The following is a 25,392-nucleotide window of genomic DNA, read 5'->3' as shown; positions in this document are numbered from 1 at the left end:
CAGCACCCTCTGCACAGGCAAAGCTTCTGCCTGCTATAATGATCTCCTCCCACAGCATTTTTGTTGCTCTTTTGTCATTTATGTCAGGGCACCACTCGACAGCAGGGCACCCAGTGGGCACTGTCTCACCTTCCGAGCAGACAAAGCACCAGCTGACGTTGACGTGCTCATGGTTGCGGCAGCCCCTCCGTGCAGTGAAGTGGTTGGGGCAGATGATGCTGTTGGAGGCGAGGACCACGGAGCCAGCAGCGAGGCAGAAGTCATTGGAGTGGTACGCTACCGGGCACCGCACGCAGCGCATCAGGCGGCCTGCCATCAGAACGTAGCAGACACATGGTGAATCTCTAAAGGGAACTGAGCTTTCATTTCCTCCCCAAATTAGCCTGTATTGATATTTGAGCTCAAAACAAGCAACCATAGGTGATTTTTGGAAATGGAGATCGGCTTTTAATTTCTACAGACCATCAAAAATGAGTAAAATGAAATATATATAAATAGATCTGTATTTGTATATAATGTAATAGAAAATCATATTATTTAGAGGTGAAAAGCCTCCTGCATGATATGCAGAAACAGTTCAAGAGTTCACAGACTAGGACTGCTTCCTATCATACACAAATAATTAGTAAATCAGCTCAGACACTAATTACAGAGTGGGTGTTCCAAGTACTTAACTGAATGTAATGAAACCAATCCCCATAGCTTCTGAAAACACTTGCCCTTCCATTTTATCAGATTTTACTCTGAAAGTCCCAAACAGAGAACTTCAAATTGCCTGCAGGCCTAATTCATCCAAGATTTCTCAGCGTCTTTTAGGTTCCTCAAAGGAGACTTAACAAGGAGAAGAGTTGGAAAGAAAGGGGTAAATCTGACCACTGGAAAGCAACAGCCAGAGGGACACAAGGCAAATATTCAGTGTGGAAGGGATGAGCTACCTAATAGCTTCTTCCATACCAAGTACTGACATGTGGAAGGAAAGAAGAGTAACACAGAGCCTGAGGACAAAAATACAGCTGGTATTATTGCCACTCATCTTAAGATACCAAAGATTTAAAGACAGGCAGTTTTAGAAGCAAACATATAAGGCACTCACATTAAAGTTTTAAGTCTAATCATGTGAGATAAAGGTCAAGGTATTGAGCAAACAGCTCAAATATTTGCCTGAGAAGCTTAAGTGAAGAGTGTCACTACAAAAATTAGCTTGCATTTTAAAGAAAAAAAAAAAGAAAAAAGAAAAAACAGTATCACAATTTTTACTGTGCTGCTCTCTAATGCCCTTGCCTCAATGGCCACTGCTAAGGATGCACTGTCTGCAGCCCTGGCATACTGAGAAGTACAAAGAAGAAAGACAAGAGTGTCCACACAGCTCCAGAGGCTTCAAAAATCCAGAGAAGAATGTGATATTGCCAGACGTGCAGACATCCAAGCGTCTGGACAGACATGAACATTTCAGTTGCTGCGCCTGGCCATCAGGAGTGCTGATGAGCAGCGACCTCGCGCACGGACACCACCCCTTCAGCTCCCCCGAGAGAAGCAAACGCTACAGCAAGCACTGTGGTGAGGACAGGAAAACAGCACCGAGAACTAGTGGACCAGGAAAACAAAGAAAAGGCTTCTGCCTGCCTCCCCGGGACCACACCGGAAGATTTCAGTACCTTTAGACGCAGAGATGTTTGCTGGGTTAGCAGCATGACAAGTCATGCATATGTGCAGAGAGCATCGGAAACCCTTGTTCTGCATGACTGTGGGCGGGTATTTCTGTATGCATTCTTCATGGTAATACTTCCCACAGAGCGGCAGCAAGCACCGTTTCACATCTTCCCCGCAGCTCTTGCACACAAAGCAGGTATGGACTCCTGGAGAAAGAGCAGCAGACGGAACACCAGTCATACAGAAAGGCTACACGAAAACCTGTCGCTTCTGCCAGGCTGCGTGGCAGCACAGCACGACTTCCCAGCCTGCTGCTGTACACACCGCAGAGCACAAGTCTGCAGCAGGCTTTTGCCGACAGCTGCAACGTAAGTCCAGACAAAAAAAAAATAAAAAATGACCATAGCTGTGATTGCAGGCTGGGGAAAAAAAGAAAAACAAATCAAGAGCCATACTCGGCCTCCTTTGGATGAATCTACCTTGCCACCCTTCTCCACCAGATAAGAATTTCACTTTCTCATCCCCACCCCACGTGCCTGAATCAACAGTAAGATTGATTAGGAAAGGATAATCAAACCAGTCACCAAAGGACTGACAGGCAGTTAGTGGCCCTGCTGCTGGCATAGAGCTTCAGCAAAGGAAGCCCCAGGTAGGCAGGCAGGAAACACTCTGCCCTTCTGTGCTCAGGGAAGCTGCTGTACCTGTGGAACACTCGTTGCAGATGAATTTGCCTGTTGGCATCTCGGAGAGCCCAAGGCACTGCAGGTGGAAAGCACCACAGCACTGCGCCTCACACAGCAGCAATTCCCCTGGCTTCTCGCAGATCTGCAGGGGAAGGAAGCACACTGTGAGCTCTGAGCAATCCCTTCCCCAACTCATCCTGGACAGCAATGCTCTGCATGCTGAGCGCAGCTGCCAGCAGAGATTCCTGCAGAAAAAAGGTTAGTTTGCCTTGTGTCAGTAAGTTCAGGTGGTTTGTGCATCACCACTGCCATTTTCTGTCCCGTCCCTGCTACAACGCATCAGCTAAAAGGAATTGTAAGTCGGTCACATCTCCCCAATGTCCTTAAACTTCAGGATGAGGCAATCACACAGGAAAGGCTCGATTCAGAACGCTACTGGTTAAAGGGCTGTCAAAGCCCTCAGAACCACACAGCCCCTCAAAGAGCACAAGAAGCTGGTTATTTCAGTAGCGTGCACCTTGAGGCCACCCGGACTTAGCTGGGGGCACGAGGGCATGTCAGCACTCACATGGAAAATCCCTGGGAGTACTGAAGTTTCAAAGAGGTCTCCTCAAGGACACTACCTGGCACACATTCTCCTTGAGAGCTGCTCCTCCTCCACGCTCCCCCTGTATCTTTTTGGATGAAGGCACTCCATGGTCATTCTCAGACCCCTCTTCATTTCCCTCTTTAGGGCTTGTAGCAGTCCCATGACCCGATGTCTCCCCCTTTAAAAAGAAATTCAAAATTAGGGCCGTGTACCCTACACAGCCTTGCAAGACAGGACACTGCCTTGCAAACTACACATTCAGCCATCGAGCACATACAAGTTTGGCAGTCAGTGCTACCCACCCTGGAGAGAACGCCCCCCACATGGTTCTACCAAAAGACTTACAATGAAGGAAAGGAAAAGCTCTTTAGTTTGTTAGATCATTTAAAATACACAATGAACAAAACTATTTTTCTGTGCATAACCCTCTTTGAGGAAAGAAATTCACAGCTGGGGAAGAACAGTATTCATTGAAACATATCAGGCAGGTCTGCAGTCTGAAAATCGTGCCCACCAATACCAGAGAAGCATCCTGTGTGCTGATGTCTGCTTGTACTAGAAATGCAAATAAAAGAGTGAAATTTTCTTTTGTTTGTTTTTAAATCCCAGCTCACTGGAGACAGCTGAGTGATCTCAGTGCATAGCTACAGCGGCTTTTTGATCCAAGATCCTCCTTGGGTCAAAAAGCCGTGTTTACTGCATGCCCTGAAAAAAAACCCTGCACTTCAAAGACCTTGTTAGGAACTCCAACTCCTAGCAAGAGCAGCAACCACCACTCATCCCCTGGAGCCTGCTCAATGCCAGGTGGACAACTAATGACGAGAGGGAGCTTTGCACCACTTTCTGTCCATGAGAATACCATCCTCATCTGAGCTGTGGTGCCACTAAAGCTTGCAGGCTCAACTGAACACTCCGAGCACGTTATTAGTCTGGGCAAAACAAACGCTGGGGAAGCTTTATGTCCTTAAGATGGAAGAACATGGAGCTGGTATTCTTGTCAGGTAGTGATGCTTCCTTTGCTTGATTTTTCAGTCCTTGAATCCATCAGCATGTTTTCACTTGGGAACCTTTTCAAACCACATGGACCAACGATGCACTGACAGCGTATTAAAGCACACAATACAAACATGAGTGGTGTAAGTTCGCTTTATTGAGCACAAAACAAGAAAACTCCCAGCTACAAACTAGTGCCAATCACACGTCCAGCGTACACCTTACACACCATCGTTACAGACATGCCGGAAGGCTGGCAGTGATGCAGCCCTCAGGAATTCTGTGAAGGAGCACGTCACTTGCTGCCATCCTAGCCCTGGCAGGTGGAAGGGGAAGAAAAAGGTCTACAGCTCTGGTAAAACCACTTGCTAACAACACAACAGCTGCCTTTGCCTCTACACACAATGGCATCTGAAGTGCTACCTAGGTACTTCTGCTCCTGCTAGGAATTTCTGCTAGGAAGGGCGCAGTCTGCCACAAGACAGCCCGTTGGCTCAGCCACTTGATTTGGCTCCTGGAATGCTCCAGGAGCAGCACCAGGGACCAGCATCCCAGGGACTGGTTACAGCTCAGGTCCTCCTAATTCCTACATAGGTGCTCCCTCTTCTGCTCAGCTCAGCAGTGACCTCAGGGTTGCAGGGGTCACTGTAAGGAAGAACAAGAGCAGGGTTAATCAGCTACTCCTGTGGGTAAACAGCTTCAGCTACAGCTTCTGTTTGTGCTGGGGTCAGTGCTGCAGACACAAAGTAAGTTTGGCCTCTCTTGTGCTCACTGAGGACCCTTCCAGAGGGACAGGAAATTGGCTAACGACCACCATCCCTCCTGTGGGTAATGGCACTAGCTTCCCACTAGTTTCTAGGTGGTTTTGGAAGGAGGCAGGGGAGACATCCAGATTTGCCACAGCCAGAGGTATGAGGGATTCAGAACTGGTCCGTCCTTCTGGCTGCTTTCTACCATGGCTGCCAGGACTGCTTGTTATGAACCCAGGCCATGTTTCACGTGTCAATGGAATGACAGACTGAAAGGCACCTCGAGTTACATAACATGAACCAGCAACCCTCAGAGCTGAAAATATTTGCTATTTGCAAGGATCTTAACAACTGGCCCCAGACAGCCCAGTGTGGCAGAGCATGCTACAACCCTCATCTTTTCAGCCTCAAGCCATCCTATTTAGTTCCACAAATACCTGGCCAACCCGTACATTTAACATGTCAGGGACCTTAGCCTTATTTTTTAATCAGTCCTCCCAGAAACACACAAGGAATGGGATGTCAGAACTGGGCAGGATGGGCAAGGCCAGGTATTTGTGCTCTGCGAACAGGGAGAAGGGAGATCACCATCCATCACTCAGAAGAACCTGTCACACTGTTCCCACTCTTTCCCCTACCCAATGTGAGCACTGTGAAGCTACATACCTCCTACAGAGGGCAGGTCTCATCTTGGGTCTTCTTCCAGAGCTATTTCTGCTGTCGTATCTGGCATAAAAGCCTGGCCTGTTCTTTGGCACAGCCTGACCTTGACACACAACCTTGACCACCACTTCCACAGTATTTTCCATCTGTTCTCTTAGGCTCTTGCTGCCCTGATGTTGCCAACTTGCATTCCTGGCTCCACAGACAGGCAAGGGCAGAGAAAACTGCCCAGTTCAGCCCATGTAGGCAGACTTTCCTCTGCCCTCTGAAAGCAGCTGGATCCAAGGCTTCAGGGTGCTGCACCATCAGAACACGTATTTCTTCTAGCAGCATTCAGGAGAAAGTGAGGTTCCTTGCCAGGTGTGTGGACGGTCACTTAGGGACCAGTGTGGTCTGAATTCCAAGTGGAAGTGTAATTGCATCTCCACAGCACCCCAATACTCACCTATGCACTCTCCTAAGCCAAGGGGTGAACACTCCCCACACTGGCTCCAGAGACACAATCATGAAAATGGATGCTGGGAAAAGGTGCCGAGTGTTGGTGTTACATGACTTCAGGTACCCAACGCAGATGTATGTCTAAGGCTGGAGGCAGTTAAGACTCCCTGGACTTCTCTGCAGTGAGCGTGGCATTCAGAGCCGTGGCCTGGCTACCCTGCTGCTCTGAACTGCCCCCTCACTTCTTCGCTACAAAAGGTGTGCAGAGAATTTGCTGGCTCTGAACCGAGCCGGCCTCTTACAGGGTGCCTAACAGCAGACAGTGTTAACTACCCCCCAGCATTGGCAAAGATATTTGTACAGGCTTCTTTGAAACATGATTCCAGGTGAGCACACTTCAGAAACAAGTGACCAGTGCTCTTCAAGCAGCACGGGAAGGCTTGCAGGGCCCTGAGGTATTACCCCAAACTTTATCACCCCCGTCAGAAATGCTTTTCAAACAGCAGTAGCAGCAGACAGCAGGGTAGCTGGCACTGCTCAGACAACTGGTGTGACGTTTGTGCTCTGCTGGAAGCTGTATAACAACAACAAATATAACAATATATGTCTATAATTGGCTCCTGAAATACATACTGACTATCCTGACAGAACAGCCTGCTGCTGAACCTGGGCCACTGGAAGTGAGAGGCGATGCTGAGAGAGGCCCGGAGGTGTCCCGCCTCTCTCAGGAAAAGTCTTGCTTCCCCTACACTTGGTGATACCTGGCTCACTCCTAAAAGGCAAAACGTGCTTGTCAGAGATATTTGTATGCCAGCTCTGCTAGGATGCAGTAGAAGGGAGTTGCCCCAATTATCCCTTTCTGCTGGATGGCAGAATGTAATCAGAGGCTCCTACGAGCAGACACAGACAGTCCCCCGTCCCGTCCCCCCCCCAAGCCCTCCGATGCAGCTCTTAGCTCACCCTAGCAAGCAGGGCAAGTGCAAGAAGGGGTTGAAGTCCACAATCCAGTGCTTGTGTTTCATACTGGTGTGTAAAACGGCAAGATACCCACACCAGAAGACAAGACCTTTTACAGCAATTAGGTCTTCTGAGGTGCAAAGCAAGATGCCAGGCTAACCCTGGTCCTGTCAGATCAGAACAGACTCTCTCCTGGAGAATTAGCTGAATAGCAGCTTAAAAATCGAGCCCAATTTAAGCAGCCATCACAAAATAGTTACTTAATCAAGGTGATACCTTCAGCTTCAACCCCAGCTCATGCAACTGCATCAGGGGCACGAAGTCCCATCTGACACACCGATCTCATTCAGCCAGCCAAAGGCTACTTGGCCTAGGCTCTGCACAGCACCCTGAGAAGTAGCAGAGAGGTTACAGGGATGAGAGAGTGTAGGAAAACCCAAGAGTACCTCAGAATGTGGGGTCTCCCCCAGCCCTTCCCCGTTTTTCTCCTTCTTGGAATGCATTGCAACAGAGGGATGGCGCTGTCTCTTCCGCTTCCGTTGCTTCTCCAAGACCTTTTCAGGAGCTGGGGTGTGACAAAGACCATTCAAGAAAAATGCAAAAATCACAATCTACCTGCTTTCTGCAGGCCCACCATCAGCTTCTACACTCTGACTGCTTCAGGCTGGTTGCCATTGTTTTGGAAGGCACGTGGCCTGGGGCGATGCAAGCCTGCCTCCAAGGCAGTCTGTCCTTTGTCCTGCAGCCATCAGAGGACCTGGACAACACTGACTCACCCTGATTTCAGTCTGAATTCTTTTGCTGAGCTGAGGAATATCCTTACTGACTTATCCTGAGACAGCCCCCCAGACAAAAAGGAAGTGCTACCAACACAAAGCCATCATTGCTATTGAAATGCTGATAATTATCTCCTCCCACCACCATGAAACAGAAATCTCATGTTGACACCAATGTGATTAATATAAAGGCCCATGGGGGAGGGAACACAGTGCAACTGCACAATCCTCCATGGAACACCACTGTTGAGCCTGGGCACAGCACGCCATCAGGCAAAATGTGCAGTGGCACAGCACCTGTGGTGATGAGTTTCCTTCAACCACTCAAACTAAGAATGAAAATTTAATATCTTCCAGTGGAAATATGAAGCTAACACCTCCACTTTCCCTAAGGAAGTCAAAGATATAATGACACCTTTCACAAGCAATTGCTGTACCTGTTTCTTCCGCCACTGCCTCAGCAGTACTTCCTAAGAGCCTTCCTAAGACACGTAAGCCCCTACACACACAGCTCTCTCTAAAGCCACGGGCACTGATCCACATGGCATCAGTCTACCCCTGCTGCCCTGTCTTCACTTACCTTCTCCCAGGTCCGAGAAGTGGGCTGGCGAGTACAGTTCAGAGCTGTCGCTCTCCGAAGGACCAGTGCCCTACAAATACACAAGAGACAATTCAGCAGAGGTAAATCAGAGATGCACATTCCTCAGCCTTTTACAAGGGACTGCAATAATTCTCATTTCAGATCATGAATTCATCAATGATTATCAGCATTACAAGATGACACTTGGTTTGTGTCTGATAGATCCCACATAGAAAAGGCATTCCTCCTTGCACAGAGACCGATGAGCCTCATGTTCACCAGCATCCCCCGCTCTTTCCTGAGCTCTCCCAAAAAGGCTGCTAACACCCCATAAGCTGCTGGGAATACACTCCTGGTTTCACATTTGTTATGGAGCCTAAGACTGAATTACACGCTGGCTTCTGCGTTACTGCAACCATGCTGACTGTGCCACAGAGAGAACAGGAAAAACAACAACACTTATTAATTCACCTGAGAAACAATGATGGGTCTTGTGCATGTGCAATGCCTGACATAACTCTGGTCTTTTTTTTTTTCCTCCAAATGATGCTACTGAATATTGAGTATTTTTAAAAGAAAATGCTATTTTCTGCTCAACTGCATCAAGCACTGCATCCCATATGTGATACAACTCAAACCTCCATCCAGCTACAAGTTCTGCACTTACTTACCATGTGCCAGCCCAGTTGGGAGTGTAACAAAGGAAATACTATTCAGAGGAAATCTGACAGAAAAGGAGAAAGCCTTGGTCCAAGCTCGAGTTACACCGTAACATAACAGGGATTCCCTGTGACAGAAAAGCTCTGCCCAGAACATTTCTGTTCACACCTTCCCAACCAGTATCCAGATGACTCATTTTTCCATAGGAATCAATGGAGAGCGGAGACTTTACAGCCAAAAATTCCCCAGTCCTCATTACAAGTGGGGAGGGGTGGGGAACACCTCTGTATTTAGCAGATTTCTTCATCATAACACAGCAACCAGCACCTTTGGGAAGGGTGGACCCTCACTCCTGGGCCCCAGCCAACAAAAACCACAGCCCATTGCACTGTGCCTGCCTCTCATTCAGTGGGCTCTGGTGTCTGGGCTCATTTTCTATCAGACTTTCAAAAGCACTGGAAGGAAAAATACCTTCTTTGGGGGAGTCCACTCCTCCTTCTTTGGCATAAAGGCAGTGTCCAAATCATTGGATTCCAAGAGCTTTTTAGTGGGCTTCCTTTGACGTTTGCTCTCAAAGTTTCCTGCAATAAAGTCCTTCTCGTTAGATAAATGCAAATTTTCTTAATTTCAGTCACACTACGACCATTAAGCAAATACCAGCCAACAGTTCAAACCAATCCAATTCACCTCATCTTTTGTATCACAAGCTCCTTGTGCAAGAATGCCAATTACCTGCATACTTTACATAAAAACGGACCTCCATTTGGACCTCTTTCCAGAAGATGATTCCAGAAGAATCCAATCCTACCCACTGACAGATCCAGCCGCGCTTCCTCCCACACCACTCTCACCAGTGCTCTTGCTGCATACAGTAAACAGGCTAAAGGACGTGCTCCCAGTTAAAACCACCTGTTAAGAGACGACTCAAGCAAAGTAGCTGAAAGCTGCCTTGGCTTCTTGCTAGGCTTTTTGCTGGCCCTTGGGAACAACAAGTTGCTAGACGTGGGCAACAGTAAAAACTTACAATGACCAGGAAATTGTGATGCTATGAGTGCAAGACACTCCAGAGAAACGGCCTGCTACCCACCCTACCCTGTTCATCTGCTTCTTTCATCAGCCGTGGCTATGTCCTTCCTACGGCACACGCCTCTGCACAGATACCAGAGACATCAGACACCTAACGGAGGACAACACGTCATCGTTCAAGGCAAGCCTCTGCCCACAGCTTGGGCGCTGTGTGCTTAGCAAGACGCGAGCTTTCTCACAAGTGGGAAGAGAAATGCAACCCCTGCATGCTGGATGTTGGCTCCGCTGTGTGCTGTTCTCCTGCACATCCAGCCTCAGGTGCACGTTCCCAGTTTTCCTTCCTTTAATCATTGCCATCTTTCCATTTCCATCTGACACCCACAGCACCCTGGTCCCAGAAATACCAGGCTAACTGACCTCTCAGTGACTATACCTCTCTCTACACACTTGGTTTATTATGATACACGTTTATATTTATTTTGTGTATATACACACCATTTACTGTTTCTATAAACAAAACACTATAGGAAAATATACACACCAACAGAAACAGCATTCTCTACATGTTTACAAAGCCAGAACACCAGGGCCTTGACCCTGGTCACATTTTTATACAGAACAGTAAAAGCAGAAGATAATCAGGCACCTCGCTGTGTAGCACACTTCACCTGCCCTCTCCCTTCCCAGCACCAGTAGTAGTCTCTGAATGAATCAAAGCACAATAAACAAACCAATAACCAAACAGATCAGCAGTTACTAACCTTTCAACTTGGACTGAAGCAACATTTCCACTGAACTTGTGACACATTCACTTACGGGAGCAGAATCACACAACCTCCCACTTACCCGATTTCAGGAATCTCTCCTCTGCATCTGGAGAAGCAGAAACTTCAGAAACATCTGAGGAAGATAGCACGAGCTCTGGAAAATCAGAAGGTCCTTCTAGAAGTTGGTGAGTGGGATCAGTGGAATGGGATCCTAGTTCTGAGAAGGAGCACTCTGCTTCAAGAATGGGAGGGGACTCTTTGGTTGAAGATGGAGTTGAAATCAAAGGGCTCGGCCCCCGCTGGGTGTCTCTGTCAGGACTGCACTGTGCAGGAAGACCTCCTTCAAATTCAGACCTCGCCACAGAATTCACCTAGCGTAGCGAAACACGGTGGTGAAAACATTTGCCCTGCACAGCCTTGTAGACAGCAAGGACGCTCAGCAAGCAAGAACACAGCAAAAGCACGTGAACTGGAGCCCAAAAGCACGAGACACGAAGAGCACATTTGCCTTAACCTACCTTTTGCAACTGCTCCTGGACTTTCTTTGACTTTTTCTTGGGTGCAAATAAGTGATCATATTCTTCTGCATATTCCAGAAGCCGTTTACTTGGCTTTCTAAGGCGTTTCCTCTCTGAATGTACTAAGAAAAAGGAAAGCAGCTTCAAGACTGTGTTTCTGAGAAGATCACAAGACAAAGTCTCCTCAAGATCTGCAGGCAATAGCTGCTCCTGCCTTTTCTCTTCTGCAGGCTCCATGTGGAAGAGCCCCAGTACTTCTTTCTCTTTGATACTGCCTTATCATTTGGAGCTTCGCGTTTCCAGAAGCCTGACATAACGAGTGAGATTTTTAAGGCCTTCAAGCACTTCAGGTGAGAAATTAAACATTAGCTATCTGACTGAGAGGCTCCTAGGAATTTCATCCAACATCTTAAACAAACGACATTTATCCTTCACGCAGTACTCTTACGAAACCTAACACCTGTTAGAAGCTCAGATTCTCTCTACTTTTCCTGTTAACCAAACTCCCTCGGGTTTAAGCGCAGGGACACAGGAAAGCTCTGCTTTCCCTTACACCGCTCAGCCACCAGCCTGACTCCTTCCCTTCGCCTCCTCCCCAGCCCATCTTCTCATAGGTTTCAAGAGCCCTGCATTCCCCAGCTGCCTCTGCCAGCCTGTTTATTCCCTTTGCCTCCCCACAATACGTTCAACACCGAGACCAGGATGACGAGGGAGCAACCCATCCTCCCCAGAGACTGCGAGCTGCTCAAAGGCTCGGATGCCTTTTTCTTTACACTTGCACAACAGTGTCACAAGGGAAAAGCCTGGCAGTCGGGATTTCCCCGGTACCAACCTCACTGCTCACTCTCACAACACCCAGCTCACAGAAAGCTCAGGAGGAGAGCTCCGATACCATCGTACTCAGCAATCTCTACTCAGCAAGCTGCACAAGCAAGACGGTGCAAGTTTCTGTCACTTTCTCACTTTCTCAAATACCTCGGACTTTCCCCTTCACTAGTTTCTGGAGTTATCATCACAGCAGTTCTAGTCACAGGAACGTTTGTGGTCTCCTGGGAGCTTATGAACAAACACTAAACATGCTGTTCTTTACTCCTCTTCCCGGCTGGAAGGTGGGTTTTTCTTCTTTGTCCAGACACGTTTCACGGAAAAGCATTCCAGTGCAACAAGGGATGTTGGACGAGACTGCTACACTTCACTGGGGCTTTGTGGTTAAACAAGCACAGAAGTGTCAAACTTGGCCAAAAGAGAAGAAAGGAACTTTTTTTTTTTTTTTCCCCAAACACAACTATTCTCAGCTGCTATTAACCCTCTGCACAGGTGTCTAAGTGAGACCCACATTGCAGCACATACCCAGCTCCAGGCTGAGCACCTTCACCAGGTGACTCCTGAGCCTCACAGCCACCCAGCAGGGCACGCAGCGTTGTACCAAGAAGGGTGGGTGGCTTCACTGCACGTTTTTCCCCCTGAAGTGAACCCTGTACAAGAATCCTAAATGCAGTCTGATTGGCAATGGCAAATGACATTCTTTAAAGAGATATTATTTGTATATTTTCAGTCACAAACGCTTCCAATCATCCATCATTTCTGCCTTACTTGCTCACCATTTTTGCCCTCCTCACTCGACACCCCACTCACTACAAGTTTTGCAGCAGAAAGATGCCGGATGTTGCCACTTGGCTACGATGAGGACTTGTATAGTTTGAGCTGAGTGGAAATTACACGGTGGTGAATGCAATCTTTTGTGGCCCCTTACATGTCTGCCTGCGGAGGAGGATTAGTCACATCGTCTCAAAGCACTGGCAACGAGAGGAAGCCCGTTCTCTTCTCTAAGTGGCAGCTCTAACCTCCAGCACCGTTCTCTCTGCTTTCTGTATAACTGGCCTGCTCCAACACAAAGCAGGACCAGTTTCCACTGACGGACCTTTTCCAGCACTCACCCACTCCCTGCCCGTCCCGCACTGGGGACACCACAGCAGCCCAGACAGCTCCTCACGCACAGAGGCTCCGGCGCCTCCTTACAGCACATTTCTGGAGGAAAACTTCAGGTGTGCTTCGAGGCTGGTGTGCTACCGAGGGCAGAGGAACCAGATTACACTACAGCTGCTGATCTGCCACTTCTGCAAGCAAACCCAGGCCTACACGCTGTCCCCGCGCTGCTCTCTGGCCTCCTCCCCCAGGCCTGCCCCACGGGGCAGGTTCTCCCAGCACTGCTGCCTCGTGTCAGCTCCTCTCTATCTCTTTCTGCAGACTTGCACCTTCACCTTGCTTAGCAAGGTGCTGGGATGCTTCAATGACAAAACCATCAGGAAGCCAAGAGAATCCAGTGGTGTCTTTGCATAAAGCAGGAGCTCACTTCAGGCTGCGGCCTGGCCTCTCCACACAGCCCCATCCCAGCACAAAGCTCAGCTCTCCGCTTCCTCTGGGAGGATTTCAGTCCTCAAAAACACACAGCCAGAGCAGGCAGTGAGCGCTTCAGCTTGCTGTGGTTTCAAAACACAACTTTTACCCAGTGCAGCACACCCTATGGGCCCCTCTTTCTTTTTCCCACTCCAACCTTAGCTATTCATAAGAAATTTGCCCAGATCCCTGTGGGAGAGGCAGGGCTGTGGTGCCCTGAAGCATCCTTCTTCTGAGCTGACCTCCCTTTGGACGAAGCTGCCTTACTTCCACATGCCATATTCCAGACCCACCTCCTCCCAGACTCCCTGGCAACTTTCCCATCCTATCGTCTCCCTTTTATTTTTATCCCTCAGGCAGCCCCACAAATGTTGTGAATTAGGAAATCTGTGCAGTTCCCCGATTCATTATTAGCAACTAATAAACCTCACACTGAAATAAAAATAAACAAGACATTGTCTTGATGAAACACTATAGACATAGTCTCTTTGACTTGTCCCAAGTCAAACAGCATGAAGTTAAAAAAGGAGGGAAGGAGAGAGATCTTTTTACGATCTATTTCCTACAACTTTCTAGAGCTATTTATCCAGCTAAGACCAAGCACGTAACTAAGGGAGATGGTATGAAGGTGTTAAGTTAAAGGATAAAAATCCTAGGTTTGGAAAGATCAACGTTTTATCTTTCACTGTACAGGAACTAATCATTTGTTAAATATGTAAGTTTTCTAACCAAAAGCAGCAAAATCCTGAAGTCACACCAGCTTCTTTGTTCTCCGTGCTGACAGAGAACCCAAAAACAACACAACACTTGTTCTTCAGCTCACAGATATATACACGCCTCCATGTTGTCAAACAGCCCAAAAATCTGCATCTTATGCTTTAAATGAAAAATTATAAAATGCATAAATACACACTCTGGCGCAAGTCCAGCTCCCTTACCTTGTGCAGAGAATTCAGACTGGGGAGCAAAGTTGCCAAGCTCTGTTTCTGAGTCCATCACACTGTTGTTTGGCTTACCACATACATTCAAACGTTTCTCAACTAAGTCTAAACGATTCTCATAGTCCTGACCTGTTAGGTCTCCCTCAAGCACCTTTGAATGAGGGGAATGCCTACGTCCCAAGCACTCATTTCCCTTCAGTGAAAAGCCATGAGAATTCAGGCCAAAGGCACTCGCCAAGTTTCCTTGTTCCCTAGATCTACTGATGTGCTTATTAGATCTAGCACTGCTTTGGTTAAAACGCTGCCATCGCTTTTTGGGTGCTACATGATTTATATCATTAGCCTCATCACCAAGAGAGCTCTCACTATTTGCCTCTGAATCCAAGTCTGGACTCTCCCCATTTTCAGCAGAAGTGCAGCTCTCAGTATTTCTACCAGCTTCAGGTCTCCTTCCAATACGACCTAAATTGTCATCAGATAAACAAGCAGAGTCTTCATCAGTTGAATGTTCTGTTAAATCAACAGACTCTTTCCTCCCAGTATCTTCTGCTTCATTACCTAGAGGACTGGTAACCGAACCGTGAACGCGGAATGCATGTTCTCCTGAATCTCTGGATAACCGACTTAACAACTTACTTGGCCCTCCTGGTTTTAAGTCCTTTCTGTTTGAAACTGTCTTATCTCCAAGCTTTGATGACTGCTTAGATTTTGAACAGTTGCGTTTGGACACGCAATTTGTGCCATTTGTCCCAGAAACAGCAGTATTCGCAGGCTCCCTCTTACTAGTACCAATCCCTGTTAACTTGGCTGGAGGATTGCGTGAAAAGGAGGAGTTGCTTATACTGGAGTTCGCATTGACCGTTTCCTGGACACAATCTCCATTTTTTTCTATTTTATACGGGGGACCTACAATAGACAAGGATGTCAGACCACTCGCAGAATTGCTTCCAGAACCATCGGCTGTGCTGGTATTTCGATACGGGACTATGTTCTGACCAGTCATCAGCTGCTGCTCTTTTGCCTTACTGTCGTGAATATCCTTCAACATCATTAACAAGGTGCTGAATCTGTAATTTGGCTCAATGGGCAAACGACCGTGACCAGAGGCGGAAGAGAAAAGTAAAGGTACTGTGGCCTTTGGAGTGCCAGAGTCACTCGCATCATCATTCATGGACCGGTAAGAGAGCTCCTTCAGCTCCGACAAGACGTGTTTCACCACGGCCGTTTCTATTTCAGCAGAATCCCTGGGTTTCTCGTGCACGTTGTTTAACAGTTTCTGACCATCGACTTTTCCACTTCTCAGAAGAGAATCTTTCTGAAGGCCAGAGAAACCTTTGGTATCAGAAGAGCAGCGCTTCATGCCACCCTCCTCTTCTGCAAGAGAAGGCTCCAACCCAGAACCTTTTTCTTTATGTTTGCATTTGATGCTCCTGATCCGGGGCAATTTCACGCTTTTCGGTTTTAAGGTTGTTTGATTTGCAACAGCAGACCAGGAGTTGTCCTTGGAAACACTTTGGGGAGTAGTGTGTTTGTTTGCTAGGGAAAGATTGTCATTTCTCACATCTGAAGAGCGCTCAAGAGTTGTCAATGACATCTCAGCATCAGAGGAGCCTCCTTCAAGCTCCCCATGTGCAAATTCAGCATCAAGCCTGCTGGTTGCTGAACCTCCCAGAGGTTTGCGATCTCTGTACGACTTCTTCCTGGCCCTTCTGTTGCTCTTCTGAGAAAAATACATAGAAAGCTTAATGTTTCCACTTGACGTCATAGGAAATTCCTTCTCCATCTTATCTGAAGAATCACTGACTTCAAGAGTGCTAGAGGCTCTCTCTGAACTTTGGTCCATGGTATCCACATCACTGTTCCCACCATCCGAGAGGGAAGAGGATGAATCTGACTCTGTTTGCTTTTTCTCAATGCCAGCCTCAGACGCAGAATAGTGTATTTGTAACTTGGAACTGCACAGAATGCCCAGGGAACTTTTCTCTCTCTCCAAAGATGCGCTGGAAAACAAATCCCCTTGGAGTGTGTTCTTCAGAGCACCGCTTTTACAGTTCTCGTAGTCTGGTTTCAAAGTCATCTTTTCAAAATGTCTTTCTCCAAAGGAGGAGAGCAAATGGTTTTCCCTGGCGCTATTGGATGCCGTTAGGCTGTTCGCAATCCGGCGAAGTTCATGAGATGCGTGTTTATCTGGTAGGTCCCCAACCATCATGTTTTTAACTATGCTCTCTGGCATTTTTTCTTTGATTTCTCCCTTGGAAGCTTCTCCTCTCATGCTATTCTTTTTTACTCTAGTCCTCTTTCTGCTGTCAGAGCTCTTTTTCACGTGTGGCTTAATGTGCAATTTTCCTTTTTCACTGGCTGAGTGTCTCGAGTCAAACGCCAAGGATTTAAAACAGCCATTCAGCTGCCTGTCCTTTTCGGCTCCAGGGCCATTGGCATAGTATTCCGACTGCACTTCCTTCTCGCTGTCCAGCTCGCTGGAGTTCTGGCTGCACTTTTGATCCTCTGGCCCCCCGAGAAGAATGTCTTCTGCCTGTCCAACGCTGACTTCCCATTTAGCCATAAATCTCTGGGGAACCTTAATGTTGGAGGAGACAAAAAAAAAAAAAAAAAGAAAAAAGAAAAAAATGAGGGGATAACCAACAGGATAAAAGTGAGATAGAGATAGACAAGGCGCAGAACAGAGCGACAATCCTGCATTTTGCTTCTTTAAGACAATTAACATGGATTCCTAGAGACTGTGTCTCGAGGACACAAAACACTCCTCCCAGGTAAAGACCCCACACTCTTCCCAAGCCCAATAAAAATCCTTGTGCATTCCCAAAATAGCAAAACCGCAAGCACTGGTCTCCCAGGGACCAAACACCCTGGCATCGCACCACACCCCAAAAACACCAGTAGGCAGAGGGAATGCGTATGGTATGGATCCCTGACAGAAATGCAAAGTAACAGCCCACAGGCCTCTCGATGCAACTGTAAAATCATTTTCTCAGAATATTTGAACAGACACATTTGCTTTTCTTGTTCTGGATCGTTCCTGCATCCCTTGAGCTCAGGGCACAATTCAGTCTTCCCTCTCCACGAACTCACCTTGGTACAAGCATAAGACCCAGACACATACACCTAAAATATAATCTAACAGATTCAACATATCCTTTATCCATAATTCTCCCAGCTTCAACTCTACCCTTAGAATAAAGCCTCAGCATACTGGACAGGAACCTCTGCTAACATCTAAAAACAAGAAACTTTTTTATTCTGATTCTTATCTGCACATGTTGTTCTTGGCTGCACAACAGAACACCAAATGGTTCACAACTGCTCCTAAAAATCAAAACCTATTCCATGGCAGGAGGAACATCTCAAATTTGATACTTTTTTCCTTAAAAAGAAAAAACCAGCAATAAATTATTATCTTAGCAGATGTGAAAAAAAAAAAAAAAGTTTTACAGGGCCCAGTAGCAAAGCAGCAAAATGCTCTGATTCAGTTCCCTCTGCTGCAGCCACGCTGCTGCTACAATTTACATACAGGGTGAGATTCTAGCCTCGAAACATTTTAATTCCTAGCGCCAAAAATGTTACTTTGGAGCAAGTAATGAGTTGTTATTTGAGGGAGGTGGAAATACGGGTAGCAAAGTTGTTAGAGAAGTTACTGAGCATACCCTTGGAACAAGAAAAGAAAGCCTTACACTCGGGGAGCTCACATCTGCAAGAGCACATTTAATCCAATGGCTTTGCACTACCATGGGTTAAGTACTTAACCGCTAATAAATCTCTTAAAAAAAAAAAAAAAAGCACAACAGACACCATTGCCTAGTACGACTGCCTGCTCTCTCACTGTAACGTGGTAGCCTGTTTACTTCATTTCAGCAATTCTAAAAAGCTAATTTCTGCAGCCACGATTCTAAAGACGTAGACCAGACTTGTGTGTCACATTACATTGTGCTGGCTACAACTGCTCAGGGCTGTTATGTTTGGAAACGGAGACGATGCAATGAGCCCCAAAATCCATTCCCACAGGCTCACTGACACTGTTTTCCAAGTGACACGGTAAGTCCTCCCAGGTTTCTATAACGAGAATTATAGAAGCAGGACTAAAACCCCCCCCCGCTTTATCTCAGTCAGTAATCTCACTCAAGTATGCGACTCCAGCTCGACTTCAGATCAGCCAAAAGAGGCTGCCCGAGAGCACAGGAAGTTCTTTAAAAGCGCGCTGTAATTGGCATCAGGAGAGGGCTACGCTGCTACAGCTCTCGTACTGACGGGGACTTGACTCCTTTGCCTCTCAGAGCTCTGCAGGGCCACAAAAGCAGTGGGCACACCTTGACATAAACATAAAAGGGGGCCCAGAGACTCCCAGCAGCTTATAAACCACGCTTGTTAGGCGGATGCAGAGAATCACTTCTTCCCTGGCCCCGTTGCTGCAGTCCCTGCCACAAAAGCAAGCTGTCAAAGTACACCTGCAGACACAAAGGACTACTTTTCATTGTGCACATTCGAGGAATCAAAATCGTGTTAGAGAAAACAGATCTTTCACCTTATGTTTGTAGCCTTTTTCTTTCTGCTTTCCTCTTCTCCGCAGAATAGGCAGCTCTTCGAACTGGTGTCTTCCTTCAAAGAGGACAATGGCTTTGCCAGCCACCCAGGCTTTCTCGGAAGGTTCTCCTAAGGCATCCACATAGTACTCTCGGTATGGTCTCCGATTGGAAACTATTTTGGACAATTTAACAGAATTAACCCCTTGCACATAACAGAATAAAGATGCACAACAAGAATCACAGAAATCAGCAGCAATCTGACATTTTTCCACACTTTCTGCTTAATAACATTCCCACCTGAATGCTGGCTCTAGCGATTCCCAGTCAGAACTCGGGAAGACCTCGACAAGCCCTGCTGTCTATTTTCTGTGTTGCTACTCTGCATTTCTGCATTTTTATTTTTTTTATTACAGTGAATAACAGGTCTAAAATATCTGTCTCCCTAGAGCAACAACTACAGAGATTGACTGTAAAACAATTCTGAAAAATAGCCAAAGGTTGTTTTGTGTTTCTGTTTTGCTTTTCCTTGAGAGAGGTTACATACTAAGCAAGCCACTTCCTCGTGCTTCTCCCCAATTAATAATTAAACAGCCCAGTCCATCTGACCATCAGGAAAAGACAACGGTGCACCCGCAATACCCAGAAATAAGATCCTTTTGGAGAGGATTTGCTCATGCAGGTCATACCTCCCCCAGCACAACACACCCCATCTTGCTCAACGCTTTGTTAACAAACCCTTCTTCTGGACATGAAATACGAAGAGCAGCATTTAAGTCAGCCACGGACACGCACACACACTCCACGTGGAGTGGGTGCGTGGGGACAAAGCGCCAGTTGTGACGAGTATTTCAACACCGTGGGCACTAAGGTGCAGAACAAGAGAAGAAAATCTTGAGAGCACAATCACGACCACTTGAGGATTTTTCAAAGATGTTTTCTGTGCAAGAGCACTGAACAGGCACGATACACTTCAGAACAGAACCAGAATTAGGTATGCTGGCAAAAAAGGACAGGCTACAGGCATCAGAACAAAGCAAATGAGGCTTGAACGAGGGATATAAACTTTTCCCTGCATTTCACTGCGGAGTGTTTCCTGCTGTCCTGGGAATACCTTCGCTGCCTGAACACGTAGCCTAAACTCTGCAGCCCGCTTTGTTTGTGCTGCCTCTTCCAGGAGCGCCAACGCAGCACCAGCAGCCTGGCGTTCAGCGATGCCAAAATTAAGCTTCTGACCAAGAACATACAGAGGATGACAAATGCTGACTGGGGGAAAAAAAAATCGATCCGAGGACAGGGATGACAGATGTAGTCCATCCCATCTACAGGAATGGGACTCAAGCCACTGAGCCTTGGTTTTCCAGCTCCAAAAATCTCTACATCATTCCACTTGCTGAGAAAGGGGAAGTGCTGGAAGCGAAATACCGTGCCTCGAACCAAGAGAAGAGCTTTCTGCACAAGTGATGAGTTTGAAGCAACCTGCCTTGTTTTGAAGGGCTGGTTCCCATGACAACGGGAGAGAGCTGAGGCAGGAGGACTGTGCTTCCTATGGTGCTCGCAGAGCCCTGGCAGCTCCTTTTGCCCCAAAACAGCAGAGTTCGGATCCACCTGCTCTGCCGTTCCTCCCCTCGGGGAGGTGAGATGAATAGATTACACGAAACCACAACTGGAAAATGCACTTTTCCCCAGAGTTCTCTTGATGTGAACACGGATAAAACATGACGGGAGAGTCTCTCGTGTAGCTGGAGATTGGATCTTGCTGGAATTTGTTAATAGCACGTTTCCTTCCTTTATTAGAAATTGCCATACACAGGCTGAGGGGGCTGCTGGACAGCTATATAAATTAAATCCTGTCCATAATTTCGTTGGGGGTGGGGGACAGAGGACAATGGGGATGGATTCAGACACCATCTTTGACAGGAGTTTGAGAGCTCAAAAGGGACTATTTAAATCTGCACGTTCTGGATTACCCAGAACCAGATGAATGCCTCCCAAAGGAGGAAGAGGAAGGTGGAGAAATAGCAAGTAACACTACAGCAACCACACTTGTGGACAATGTGAGCACAATGTAGAAAAGGCCACTTCATGTCTCTAGAGAGATAGCAGGTGGCTCTGAGCCCGTGGCCACTAGAATAAAAGTCTCCTCACTCTCAGCACGTGGTTCTTTGGCTGGTGAGGGCCACAGAGCTGTCAGTGGCAGACAGCACCATTTCGAGGGGTTTCTGGTTACCCACAGAACAAAACGAACCAGAAGGAAAAACCCAGAATAAATAACCTTTGCATTTGTGGCAGTCTCCCCCATGGCAGCTAGCATAATACTAAAAGCAACGTGAGAGCTTTCAACTAAACTGCAATTTCCAAGCCATCACTTCCCTCCTGTTCTCTTGATGACTTATCTGCGCTTCTGTCCTGACCATGAGACCCCGTTCCTTCCTGACTCTACCCTCTTCTTCCCCGTGTTCAGGCACATGCAGCTCTGTCTTATTTCCCTCCATCCCTTCCCCTCGCACTCAGCTCCTAGCCTAACACACTATGCCCTAAACATTCACATATGTGGTTCCATCACCAGATTTTTCCGATAGTTCCCCATAAACAGCCCCCTGCTTCCCCGTGCCAAACAAGGCCAAGAAAATATTCGCTTCCTCCCACACACTCACATCACACCTTCAGGCATTCAGCAGCTACACTCCTTGACCCCACGCACCACTTCACAGCCTCTCCTGCCTCCCCTCCCAAGCCTGGCTGACTCTCTGTGTCCTCACCACTCCAGCGTACCCAGCTCCGTTTGCCCACCCTTTCCATCCGCTGCACTCCTCTGCCCTCACCTCTTTGATTCACCTCTCTCTGCATCTCTTTTTCAAGAGGCTGCGCTGCCCTGCACTCACCCTGGACACTCATCCTTCTCATGCCCTGGAAACCAAAGCCTACAGCTCCAGCAGCTGCCTGTGCCTTCCACCAGCTTCAGCCCCTTGCTCCCCCGTCACCTCCCTGCTCTAGGTCTGCCATACAGACCCAGCTCTTCCACTCTACAGTCTTTCTTCACATCTTTCAAGGGCTAGATTATTTTTTTTTCCCCCATTAATAAAGAACTCCTCCACTTTGTGTCTGAGCAGATACAGTACCTTTCATTTTTGAGTGACAGTCCAGCACTGGGTCATGACAAATTGTGCATGGCCACCATGGGCGTCTGTTGAACTTGGCCCAAACAAGATCCCCAACTTCATACTTCACTGGAGTAGGTTTCTTCTTGGCTCGGATCTTTGGGGAAAAACCAGAACACAAGAAATCACTAAAGCTCCAGATGCTTTTAAAGAGATTTGCCTCCCCCCTGTGCACAGATTACATCTGGCCACCAGAGACATTTACATTAAAAAAGCAAGTCCTGATTTTACTTAGTGGCTCCTACACCTTCAAAGAACACGATCGCTCTCCTCATCCTTCTGAAAGGGTGAAACAATAAACGAGGGTTGGTTTTTATCTTTTTTTTTTTTTTTTCCCCACTATGGTATGTGACCTCTGGTAAACGACTGCACTCAACTGCATCCATCTGAGCAGGTAAATACCTCGAGCCACAACTAGCGCCGATGACTTCACTAACACCAATTTGTTCGTTTCAAAGGTTGCGGTGTACAGAAAAAGTAATAAGAGACAATGAAATATTCCTGACTGGAAGGAGGTGATGAGAACAGCAAATAAGGAATCTATCAGCAGGGAGGGGGAAAAAAAAGAAAGAACGAGTCGGTACGTACAAGCTAATGACTGTCTTTCTTCTTACAGATGCTCAGGAAAACCCTTCAGCATCAAACCATCTGAAACCAAGGGCAAGTACAAACAGAAAAAGCAGCTTATGTTCTAATTTTCGGTTTGTGTGACCAGAAAGGCTCTTGCTCTGTCCCAAACATGGCACAGCAGGGCTAGGGAGCAGAACTGCGGCCACCCCTCCTCTGTGAAACACGACGGAGGGACCTGTGCTGGGACAAGGACTCAGGAGCTCGCACACATCCTGATGAATCTAGCCAGATGTGGTGCAAGGGGTTTTCGGGTGATACGGGAGCCCCGTGCCTGCGAGAGGCACCCCTCCTGTTTACCAGCACTTGCCGGTGACCCGTCCCAGGTGGTTTTGGTTTTTTAAGAGCTCTGAGTGGTGCTGCAGGTATTCCTGCCAGTAAGCACCAGCAATGTGCTCCCCATTAGAGCTGTCACGGCATAAACACACACACCTTCTCACTTGGCTTTTTCCCTCTGCTCGCCACCCTTTGAGGCACGCCTCTCGCAATTCACAGTTCAACAGCCCGGAGAGTAAAACCCAACAGATCTAATCAAAGCTGGATCCCACCTCGGGTCAAGCTTTACGGGATTTCTTCACGTGGTTATAGAGACTACAAAAGGATAAACCCCTCTGTTACACGGTAAAAAAAAGGCAGGTAATTACGTTACAGACCACATTGCTGGAATTCTTCTCACTCAGCCAGCAAAAGCCGTGCAATAACTTATTTCTGAGCAAGAGCTCAGGGAGGCAACATGAACAAGCACGGGGCAGGGGCTGCTGAGACCCCCTTGCTCCGCACATCATTTCAGTGCCCCACACCACAGAGGGGAGCTTTCTGCACACACATCCTCGAAGCAGAGGTGCCAGCAAGGCTAGCACCTTAATCGTGGGTGCTTTTTGGAGATGCAAAGCTTGTGTGCTTGTGTTTGTTTTTTTTTTTTCTTTTCAGTTTATGTACTCTTCTTATAAACATTTGCCCCAGCTATTTACGCATTTTTCAACCCCAGGTCTTAAGGGAAGCACAAATATCGTCACTGAATGCACCTCAAACCTTGCACACAATGCTCGTGCATCCTGCTGAAATCCGTAACCCGAGCAGAGTCAGCGGGACGAGCAGTAAAGCTGTGCCGGGGATTTGCCCAAGTCATTCACAGATTCACCTGAGCGACACCCACAGCCCCTGCCCAGAGGCCAGTCTGCATTTAAATCAGCCCTTTGTCACCCTAATGCCACACACAGCCTCCTGGAAAGGTGGCTTTCCCCAAAGCACCCAGACAATGCTCGGACTGTTAACTCTCCTCCCGAGCACTCAGCAAGCTTTCAGCTGGGCTCCTGTCCCCTATTCTCATGCCTCAGCATTAAGCACCACAAAGGCTCCAGCAGTGGGCACGGAAGGTTCGCTGCCTTGCATTACTTTTCCCATCTCTCGGAGCAGCAGTTATCATCATTTCCAGGTACAATCAATCTTTTTGTTTCATCTCTGCTGTGTGATCCATAACTGCAGCCCCAAAGCATTCATTTCTTGCGTCAGAATACAACAAATTTCTTTCCTAGTATTTGTGTTTACTATGCTGAGGTCTAACTGAATAAATCCCGACTGCAAAAGCTTCGGCCCTGCAGCAACGATGACTGCTGTGAAGCAGGGAGAGCCCCGCGTTTCTGAAGCACAGCACCAAAATGCCAAACTTCAGATGCAGTCCCCGTATGCGGCCAGGGCACTGAATGTTATTGCACAGAGCCATGAAACGTTTAAGTGTTTAAATAACAGCAAAACGGAGCGAGGCACCGCACACCGGGTAGGTCCTGCAGAGATCCCTCCTTTGGGTGCCTTCAGTGCCCGAGTCCAGGCTGGCGAGGAAGGGCCCAAAACGGCCCCAACCCCACCTGTGAGCACAGCCTGTACTGCGAGGAGCCACTGCTGCCTTGTTATCAGCTGCCTGGAGTTCATTTGCTGCTCGACTGAGACGAGCCATAGCCTAAACTCTAGATTATCAGCGGTATTTCAGAGCACTCCGTGCTATTTTTGGTGAGAACAAGAACCCATCTTGCGGCTGGTTTTCTAACCAAGCCCTCCCCGCCAGCCAGGACCCCAAACAAGCACCGATCCCGGAGGAAGGGACACAAGCAAGGCTCAGCAGCGGGACGCAAGTGCTCCTGCCTCAACAGCCACCTCCTGAATTAGTGTCACACAGCAAGTCACGGAGCGAAGCCGAGCGCCAGCTTACGGCAGGATTTCGTGAGAGCAGCAGCGCAGCGCGGCTGCCATTCTCACCGCAAGACAAATATGGAACAAGCACCAAGCAAAGAAAGCTCACCCGTCTAAATGGCTTTATTATTGTACACATACGATAAGCCCTCGACTGTCTCTCAGCAATCCTCCTCCCTTTCAAATAACCACATCATTAAATAGTGACAAAAATCAAGCCTGGCCGATCAGTGCCACCTCGAGCTGCCGCTCGTGAATCCACTCACCTTGCTGGAGTGGGGGCACAAAACACCACGAGCACACCCACAGGCTGGCAGTGCTTGCAAACCAGCACAGAAAAGCTCCCTACCCCCTTCCAGGTGGGGCTGGAAGCCCTGCTGCCTGCCGCCCAGCTATTTTCCTTTAAAGCTCAGTGATAGCGAGTTTTTTTCCTGAAGAGGAGGAAATGACAAGTTCACCTGCTGCCAACCCACCCCAGGTACCCCGCTGGTGCTG

At 47.7% G+C, this 25,392-nt stretch overlaps 1 protein-coding gene across 4 annotated transcripts in view; it reads right to left on the bottom strand.

Moving 5' to 3' along the window:
* The window catches only part of NSD1 (nuclear receptor binding SET domain protein 1), a 60,925-nt gene that overhangs the window by 22,842 nt on the left and 12,691 nt on the right, over positions 1-25,392 (bottom strand). For 3 of the 4 annotated variants that reach the window (XM_084536119.1, XM_084536118.1, XM_084536120.1), the window contains exons 3-14: positions 22,045-22,180; positions 18,925-19,097; positions 14,385-16,965; positions 11,050-11,171; positions 10,611-10,902; positions 9,210-9,319; positions 8,079-8,148; positions 7,169-7,287; positions 2,957-3,100; positions 2,352-2,475; positions 1,656-1,856; positions 130-309 (exon numbers count right to left, since the gene is read on the bottom strand). In XM_084536119.1, the coding sequence (XP_084392245.1) occupies positions 130-309; positions 1,656-1,856; positions 2,352-2,475; positions 2,957-3,100; positions 7,169-7,287; positions 8,079-8,148; positions 9,210-9,319; positions 10,611-10,902; positions 11,050-11,171; positions 14,385-16,965; positions 18,925-19,097; positions 22,045-22,180 (4,252 nt within the window). The remainder of the gene's footprint in view (positions 1-129; positions 310-1,655; positions 1,857-2,351; positions 2,476-2,956; positions 3,101-7,168; positions 7,288-8,078; positions 8,149-9,209; positions 9,320-10,610; positions 10,903-11,049; positions 11,172-14,384; positions 16,966-18,924; positions 19,098-22,044; positions 22,181-25,392) is intronic. The other variant, XM_084536121.1, reaches the window with a different exon arrangement.

Source organism: Aythya ferina (genome assembly GCF_964211825.1).
Source record: "Aythya ferina genome assembly, chromosome: 14".
NCBI lineage: Eukaryota > Metazoa > Chordata > Aves > Anseriformes > Anatidae > Aythya > Aythya ferina.
Note: the sequence above shows the minus strand (reverse complement) of the source record. Positions and strands in the feature narration are given on the sequence as shown.